Source organism: Otolemur garnettii, unplaced genomic scaffold (assembly GCF_000181295.1).
Source record: "Otolemur garnettii isolate 467f Iridium unplaced genomic scaffold, OtoGar3 scaffold00013, whole genome shotgun sequence".
In the NCBI taxonomy this organism is placed as follows: domain Eukaryota; kingdom Metazoa; phylum Chordata; class Mammalia; order Primates; family Galagidae; genus Otolemur; species Otolemur garnettii.
In genome coordinates, this window is record NW_003852408.1 from 25,245,967 (window position 1) to 25,255,505 (window position 9,539).

General features: G+C 49.3%; 1 protein-coding gene across 1 annotated transcript in view; it reads right to left on the reverse strand.

Moving 5' to 3' along the window:
- Positions 1 to 4,382: 4,382 nt before the first annotated feature.
- Positions 4,383 to 9,539, reverse strand: part of NRP2 (neuropilin 2) — a 101,939-nt gene continuing 96,782 nt past the window's right edge. The window contains exon 16 of the mRNA XM_023510376.1: positions 4,383 to 7,707. Coding sequence (XP_023366144.1) covers positions 7,403 to 7,707 — 305 coding nt within the window. The 3' untranslated portion in view covers positions 4,383 to 7,402. The remainder of the gene's footprint in view (positions 7,708 to 9,539) is intronic.

Sequence of the window (9,539 nt, forward strand, 5' to 3'; positions counted from 1 at the left end):
ATGAGAGACTCCCCTTCACCTCCCACTTTGCCTAGCCAGGTTTCCCTTGGCCTTCTCACCTTGGCATGTATCCACCCTTCCCTATCCCCCTTGCCCTCCTGCTCACCTGACTCGCCTTGGGACTTCAGCTCCCCTGGGACACGATGCCCAGATCCCTGCTTATATGCCTCCCAGCTCTCTGCACTTTGCTTCGCAGCTCATGCCATATTGTTATGATATATTGATATATTGGTGTGGTTTCCGGATTCACCTGCCTTGGCCTGGCAGAGTGCTAGGATTATAGGTCTGAGCCACCATGATTGTCTCTCTGTATTATAACCTTCCTGAAGGCAGGGACCAGATCGTTTTGCTTATCACTATCTCCTAGTACCTAGCAAGGCACATTGTAGGCATTTGATATAAAATATGTTGATTATGTAAATGAATGCACGCATCTGTCCTTTCCTCAAGAGGTGGTGGGGGATAGGCAGGCACATCAATTTCTTTGTGAGTGGATAGGATGAGAGCTCTAGAGAAAAGAACAGTTCTGCTGCGGTGGACCTGGAGTTGGGGGCCTGCATCACAAGGACATCAAGCCCACAGGTGCCATCCCCAGCCTCTCTGCAGAGGGGAGTCTGAGAGTCTGAGAGGGCATAGGGGAGGGACCACCTCCAGGGCTGTATCCTCACAGGGGTATACAGCACTGACACAGACAACCAGGCAGTCATTCCATGCACTAGGATGTCCTAGCCAGGGGATCAAAATTCATGTAGCCCAAAAGTCCACTTTATAGATGGGAAAGCCAGCCAAGGTCACACAGTTAGGGGCAGAACCTGACCTTGAACTCTGGTCTCCCAAACTCTGAGAAGAGTGCTCTTCTACCTCCTCAGCATGTCCAAGTTCAACGGGAAAGGAACACAGGGAATTTCAAAACCCTGTGAAGCTTTCTTTGAACTCCCACAGGCATTAAAAATAGTTGGCTGGGAATAGAAATATGAAGGCTCAAGGAGAGGTGAGATGAGGTGGGGAGAGGAGGAAAAAGGTGAAGACAGAAGACAAATCTAGAGAAGCTGCCTGCCGCCCGCTTTGGAGCTGGGGCCCATCAGGGCTGTTACTCGAGAGGCTTGGCAGTGCCAAGGCACAGCCGGCGGGTGCACAGACCGGCTGTGCTTCAATTCCCAGCAGAGGCAGTCAAGGGTTTCAGGATAAGATTTATTAGTGGGGCTGCACTCCAAACCATAGTAACCTGGTCCTGCAGATGGTTTGGAGAAGTCTGGGGGCCCGTGGAGGCTATAGCCTGCACCCCAAGGACTGCATTATTTCTAGGGGAGGTCATTTGAGTCTCAGGGTAGAAGAAGGTCCCTGGCTGACCACAGATGCTTAAGCCTGCTGGTTTGGTGAGGGTTTGCTGAAGGACTTAAAGCTGAGTACCCCAAATCTTCACGCCTCCAATGCTCAGCCCAGGCAGTTGCCCCCGTGTGGGCTCTGCGATGTCTGGACTGAGTCCTCTGCAGACGGGGTTCCTGCTACACTGGTGCTACCAGGCAGGTGAAAGGATGGGGGACTTTTCAGATGCTCTGTGGCTGGGGGGGATATGTTTTCTTAGTGAAATGACCTCTTTTTCCTTTGGCACTTGTAAGCCTGCTGTGACTGAACAATGCTCCTGTGTACAGGGAGCACACACAGTCCTACAGGATTTTCTGGCAGGAAAGGGAGGGGAAACAGGTGTCATTCTCTGGATAAGGTACAGAAACAATTTGGCTCGTGGTTCCCTTGGAGGTCTCTCCCTGGGGTCTCCAGAGAGAATGTGGAAGGCATGTCCTTCTGCCAGGAGCCGCCTTTCAGGGTCGTCAAGAAAACTCAGGAGAACTAGTCTTGGGGGGGTAGAGTGGGGAGCAGGCAAGGGACACCTAGAATTCTGAAAGGTAGGAGTTTAGTGGCAAACCCTGCCTATTCTTAGGCTTGAGCGGTAATTAGGCTTCTAGAACTTTCCCCTTTTTGTTGCTGGGAATGGGTGTTAAAGTTGCGGTGAGGCCCTCGGTGGATGACAAGGCAGCTCTGAGCACCCACAATGGGTGGCATTTGCTCTTCGGACCATCCTCCCTACCGCCACGCCACTCCTCATAACACACCCCACGCCTTGGGGGAAATAGTTTTTCACAAGAGTTTGGTTTAGCTCAGGCTGGAATTAGAGCCCAAGGCCTGTGAGAATGAGAACAGAGTCATCTTTTAACTTCTTCAGACTCTCCCCCATTCCCATCACCACCACCAGCGCTGCAGGGCCAAGGCGGCCTGGGCCTCCAGATGGGTCCTGTTTCCTTCAGCCGTGGTCCTGTTCCAACTTCATTTCACTGGCCTGCCTGCCTCCCCTGAGGATCGCGTAAACATTTCCAGAAGGATGCAGATAAGAGAGAAAAAAAGATCTTATGTAAACACTAGCTGGCTAGGGACCAGGAGATATTATTAGTTTATGAGGGCTTTAAAAATACCCCAAAGCTCAGCTAAAGGAAAGAAGAAATTTGCTTTCATTTGAACCTCTGCTGATGCCAGGGTCAGTAACATGACCGGGCATCTCAGGAGACACAGGATATTACATACATCTCAGGAGGGGCAAGGAGGGAAGTTGTGGAGATCTGACTGGGGTGACCTTACTGGCCAGGCAGGAGCGGGCGTGGGGTGGGGGAGGCTGCCCTTCCTTTTAATTTAAGGACAGCTGAAGAGAGGTGCGGGTTGGAGAGACCCCCTCCCCGTGGCCTCCTGGCCCTGTGCAACCTGGCTCTTACCCTCCCAGCCTGCTCTCAGCGCTTCTCCCTTGATGAGGTTTTTCTCCCAGGGCTCTGTGTTCCTAGGGACACATCAAACTCTGTCCCCCAGCGGGATGTGCTGTTCAGTTTGGAGAGCTTCTCCTGGGCATTTGCTCAGCTCACTCCTCTTTGTCCCTTCAGGATTTAGCTTCAACATCACCTTCCCAGAGAGGCCTCAGCTTGCCCCCCATTTAGAGGAAGGGACTGGGGCCCCTCCTCCCTAGAGCTACCTGTTGGGAGGCTCCTTGCATTTACTGCAGCCGTTCCTTATTTAAAGTGCTCGGCTGTTTGCTTTCTGTTCCCCTCCCTAGAGCTTACAGAATCAGGGAGTGCTCAAAAACATTTCTTGAGTAGATGATTGAACCAGATTTCCTTTTTGGGGTGAATGGAGCCTCAAAATGTAAATATGTAAATTTGGCTGTGGTTCACAGCTCCCATGAGGGACTGGCATTCATAATAAAGCTCTTCCCTCCTTCTCTGGGAATGGATTGCAGTGCCTTGGAGTATACTTGGCCTCCTTTAGCTTTCATTGCCAAAGTCCGGTTCATTTTGAAGCTTATAACCAACAGGTGAGAGGATCCTTAATCACTTTGTGAGGCCAGGATAATTTTCATTGTCCCCTCCACCTCCAACAATGATTTTTAAACTTGAAGGTGCATCAGAACCCAGTGGTGGACTTGTTAAAACACAGATCCCTGGGTCCCACCCCTGGAGTTTCTGATTCAGCAGACCTGGGAGGGAACCTGAGAATATGTATCTCTGCCAAGCTCCCTACTGCTGTTGGTCCAGCCACCACTCTCTGAGAAGTACTGTCATGGATGTTGGCTCACCAGAGACATTGACAAGCAAGTGAACAGAAAGGAGGCAGCAAAGAATCTGAAGTTGCAGGGCCTGGCCAGATCCAGGGAGGAATAGTACTTGTAGGGATCCCAGGCTCTACCATCTACCAGAGCAGACTCTTGAGTTCAAGCAGCTTATTATGCATCCTCATGTCTTCATAAAAGCCCACTCAGCAACCGACCTACTAACTCCAATGTTGAGAAATATTATCCTGAAAGGATGACCTACCATCTTAATTTGCCCAGGACTGAGGGGTGTTTTGAACTGAATGTGTGGGGCCTCTCAAAATTCAGGCATTAAAGCTTTTAACCTCCACTGTGATGGTAATAGGAGGTGGAGCCTTTGGGAAGTGATCAGAGTTAGATTAGGGCAGCAGAGTAGGAACCTTGTGATGGGATTAGAGTCCTTATTACAAGAGGAGGCCAGATCTCTCTCCTTGGAAAGGTCAGATGAGCACACACAGAGAAGGAAGCTACCTCCAGGCCAGGAAGAGAGGCCTCAGCAGACCTTGCATCTTCTGGTGCCTTGATCTTGGACTTCCCAGCCTCCAGAACTGTGAAAAATTAATGTCTGTTGTTTAAGCCACCCAGACCTTTGTATTCTGTTATAGCAGCCCAAGACAGCTAGGAGAAAGGGTTTCCCAGAACATGGGACTTTTGGTGCTAAAAGCCAGGGAAGTCTCAGGCAAACTGGGAATGGATGATTTGATCATGCTCATCTCAAGTCTCTTTGTCTCCAATAAAGACAATGCAGAAATACATCTCTGGTATACTGTTTATTTAAATAGTAATCTTAAAAAGGCTTTATACAAATCATATAAACACAGTTTGACATTGTTGTTTATTTTTTACATTAAAGAATCACAGTAAAAGCTCTCAAGTTCCCATGACCTGGCTCAGCCAGCAAATGGTCGAATACCTTTACCTACAAACCCTGGAAAAGTTAACCTTCTGTGTGACAGTTTAACTTTGTCCCTTGTTTTCTTGTTATTCATGCTCATTCCTTGAACCCTCATCCCTGTCAACTCCCCGGCCCCACCAAAGAGAGACAGCAGCCCTGTGGCCCTGTCGACACATAGTCTGGGAGAGCGTGGAGGTAATGCGTCATTCAGTACAAGGCAAAAAGGAGATCAATACTGGGAGTTAGGTTTCCTGAAGGGAACGACTCAGGGAGATTAGTCAGCTAGCCTGCCTACAGACGCAGGTAACACATGCACCAAGCTGTTCCCTGGCCAAGTTAAGATAGGCCCCGCTGTCTTTCTTTCTGTCTTACAATAGGCCAGTCTCCAGCCTTGGCGAGGTATCTACATGTAGCCCTGGGTGCCCTGCTTCTATTGAGCATTCACGGCCCGTTCGGGACCTCAAATCAGTCAATGGTGAATATGGATATAGGACTTTTAGAGGAATACAGGTTGAGTCATACAAAACTTAGAGGTGAACTGCAGGCCTGAGGCAGGGCCGGACTTGAGGAATCATATAAACAGCCAGCTGGGCACGAGAGGGCCAGGACCCCTGGTGTAGACTTTCAAACTTCTCTTTTTCTGTAGGCGACTTCTGGAAAGCCCTAAGACTTACCAGCTTTCTGAACACTGAGCTGCATGGGAGGGTGAAGAGGAGGGTGGGCTAATTAAAAACTATTCTGCTGCATGCCCAGCTTGGGGCGGGGGTGATGCCCTAAAGCTAAGCCCTTGGGCGTGACAGCTTTACTTTTCACTTCTAACTACCACTGTGCCAACGGGTGCTGAGATCAGCAGTGACACTCGGGGCCCTAGGTTAAAGTCACAACACCAGCACTGCATCCCACGTGACCATTAACATACACAGTAGATAAAGAGAACTCAGAGGCCCGCAAAGACACACACACGTGAATAAATAGCTGTGGGTTGAACTCTCCCTCTCTGCATACGAAACACTGTGACATTACCATTTGAACTAGCATTTTCATCAGTTAACATTTAAAGTAACTAGCCAGTCCCATTCACCCTTCCCCTTTCACCTGGGTATGAGACAAATGACGTTGTAGGTGGCCATAGCAGCAAAAATGGTCTGACGGTTTACCATGGACATGCGACAGGCTGGGCATACTGGTTGGGTTCCAAAATGTATTTCCAGCACACAGGCAATACTTAGGCATAAATAGGTAATCAAGATTTGGATCTTGATGCGGACAATCTTATCCTTCACACGGTTTCATTCTATTCCTGATGCCTCCTTTTTGAGAGTAGCTGAGAGTCATCTAGGGCTCTGACTATCTCTCGGCAGCAGGACTCATCCCACTGATAGGTCAGTGGTGAGTTGGGGGAGCTGGGGACGGAGCCATTGGGGTTAGGGAAGGAGGAATGCCTTAACTTGTAAGATATTCACTGATTTCTACCTAAAGGGAAAATACATTTTTCTTCATTTTTTCAAGGCACTTAATAAAAACACATAAAATGGGGTGTGTGTGTGTGTGTGTATGCACGCATGCATGTGTGGGAGGGAAAACAGTCCATAGTACCTGCAGACTCTGGATAGAATCAGTTCTTGTAGATCCTAGCTCTGAGTCTTCTGAAAGGCTTAAGTGGTAGCTGTAACCCAAAGGAGAAAGGCTGTATCTATGAGCTCATCAGAGAGACCAACTCATCAGAATGTCCGAGTCTACACTGCTTAGCCTTTGCCATCCCATGGTCACAGAGGCTAGGCTTCTCCTTCCCACCCACTGGTCGCCAGTTACCCCATCTCACCACTGGAGAAGACATACCAATTGCCTGTATTTTCCCCAGCCCACCTCTGAGAATATTGAACAATGCTGTTTCTTGGGGCTTAGAGACCTGCAAAGTGTGTGTGCGTGTGCACGCGCATGTGTGTACCCACACATTTGTGTATATGTGTACATTTTAGAACAAGGAGGAGGAAAAAGAAAAGGCAAGACCACCAGCAGAGGCCCCACGAAGGAAGCCTCACCACCACAGACTCCGGGTCTGGATTTAAAGAATGGCTCCTATTCACTCACAAAGCACTTGAAGGCTCGTCCGCTTCTACCGTGGAGGTGCATCTATGGATTTTCATGTGTGAAGTTTCCTTTCTGGTTTGTTTTCAATCGCATACAAGAAAGAACTGTTCATGCTGACCCTAAAATGGCAATATTCCCCTGGATAAAAAAAGTTAAAGGCAACAACATCCTACTTAAATGCTAGGACTGGAAATGGCAGCTCGTAGGGTTGGCTGGCAGAGCCTCCACCACGGTCTATCCCTTAAGTCATCAGATAATCGGAGGATGGGATAAGCTGGACGGCTTGTTAATTTTTTTTAGTTTAATTGCTAAAGATGGAAAGGCTGAAGAGATGCTTTGCTTTTCAAATGTTGATTAAAGGAGAAAGCGGAGAATAATGATCCCTGCTCCCCTTCTACGCTGAAAAAGTCATTCTCCTCTTCTGCCTCTTTGAGTTGCTCACAGACCAAAGAAATAAAATATAATAATAATAATATTAATAATAACAAACTCACAAACAAAACAGAACTCTGACCCCAAAGAGATGAGCTCCTGTCTTTTTCCCAGCAGAGAGCATGGTCCCGTTCTTGCAATGACTCAGCCACCGCAGTCCTAGGGGGATGATCCCCCCTGTTGTGGCTGCATATCCCTCCCTCCCTCAACTTGCCTTTCTGTCCTGTCCCTACCTTCCGTATTCTGGATCAGTTTGATCGAGATTATGGCATTCAGTTTCCAAAGGGGGAAAAATGTAATCTTCACCAGCCCCTCTTGCTGGAATGAAACGTCAGGTGTGATTCAGGTGCAATCTGTCATGCCTCGGAGCAGCACTTCTGATGGTTCATCTTGACCTTGTGCTTGAGGCCGTCGTAGAGCTCGAAGTTGTAGTTCTCCAGCGTGGTGCAGCTGCGGGAGCTCAGGCCCGAGTAGGAGCAGGTGCAGTAGAGCAGGAGGCCCGCGCAGGTGGCCCCCAGGAGGACGCCCAGCGAGCTCATGGCGATGATGGTGATGAGGATGGGATCCAGTGTGTAGAGCCAGCTCTTTTCTTTGTCAGCCGACGGGGCACCAGACCCTGAGGTTTGGGAAGAAGAATTGCTCCAGTCCACCTCATACTCATCTATGACAGAAAAAGCACATGAGACACTGTGGGCCCTGCTTGTGTCAGGGTGACATAACTGTGCCTCCCCAGCCCAGAGACCCCTCAGAGCACGGAAGTCAGAGCAGAAAGTCTGGAACTAGACTGCTTGGGTTTGAAGCCCAGCTCCATCACATCCTAGCTGTGTAACTTTGGGCGAGTGTTTTAACTCCTCTCTGCCTCAGTTCTCTCACCTGTATAATGGGGATGTTAACGAAATCTACCTCAACTGGGTTATTAGGAGGATTAAGCGAACTACCATCTGTAAAGTGCTCAGTGCCTGGCACACAGAAAGTGCTGTCTAAGCATTTGATATTTAAGTGATTTGACTCATGTTAGGAAAGCTCAGATTAGAACAGAACCTTCAGAGTGCCCGTGGAGCCCCTGGCATGGCCTTGTGTTCCGGGCAGCCTTCTCACCCCTCACTTCCAACTGCCTCAAGTCAGTCAACGGACAGGTGGGGACAATTTTCATATGACCAGTTTCCCAACTTGGTATTCCTGGCCAGAGAAGGAGCAGGTTTGTCTCCAGGCCCCAGAACTTGGCATGCATTTTTATTAAGCACTGAATCGTGTTCCCCCACCCCTAAAATCTATGTTGCAGTCCTGACCCTCAGTACCTCTGGTAATCAAGGTGTGACCTTAGTTGGAGATAGGATCTTTCCAGGGGCAATCAAGTTAAAATAAGGTCATTATGGTGGGCACTGTTCAATGTGAGTGGTGTGCTTATAGAAAGGGGAAATTCACATGCAGGGACACAGTGGGGGACACCATGTGAACAGGCCAGTCGCCAGCCACAAGCCAAGGACAGGGGCCTGGAACAAGCATTTCCTCAGCCCTCAGAGGAGGCGACACAGTGTGCACCGTGATCTTGGAGGTCCAGCCTCCAGGACTGTGAGAAAATACCTTTCTGTGGTCTGCGCTATACAGCGGGGGGCACTCTGTGATGGCACCCTCCAGCTGATCTGCGTGTGCTCCCACAGTGCGGCCCGGCACGGCCACGTCCGGGGCTGGCTTTCCAGCATCTCCCAATAATCCTGTGAAGAAGGCGGGATGATACTATATGTGTTCTAATAGGTGAGAAAGCTGAGGTTGGAAGAAATGAGGTGACTCCAGGTCACAGAGTTAGCGGGCAGTGGAGCTGGGCCTCGGGCCAGGCCTTCTGCCTCAGATCCCTCGCTCTTACCCCCCCCACCACAGTGCTTCTGCGGCTTGACATAGCACAGCCTCTCCGTGAGGTCGGCCGTGTGCTTTTGCTCATAAAAGGAGTGTTGGACGGGCTTCTGCAGGGAGGGCCTGCAGTCAGTCAGCAAGGTGCTGTTTGGGTTAGTCACTCCAGTTTCTATAACTACACACGAAGTTCTTGGTTAAGGTCAGGTTGAAAGCAGCTGCTCTATAAACTGCTCTTCTTAAACACATCAATCTTGGTCGAAAGTTGTTCTTTGAGGGGAATCTTGCTGCTGAGTCTCTTGGAGATCAGCGCTGGCGTTCTGAGAAGCCCAGGCAAGAAATTCCAGCTCCGTGTCTGCTCAGTGGCCTGCTATTCAGGACGCTTGTTTCAGCGTCTCATAGTGAATGTATTAGAGGTGGAAAAATAATGCTTGGAATAAATATGAAAATATGCCATGGGTATTGTGAAGAAGAAACCCAAATCACGCAACATGCCTCAACCTGGAGTCTTGGATAATATGTGGAAGGGTTGTCTCAAGCCAGGGAACAAGAAACCACCACAGGCCTGGTGGAGCAGTCACATGTATGCTTGTCCACTCAGGCCATTTTGGGGAGAAGGTCAAGGTGTTTTTTTTTTTTTTTTTT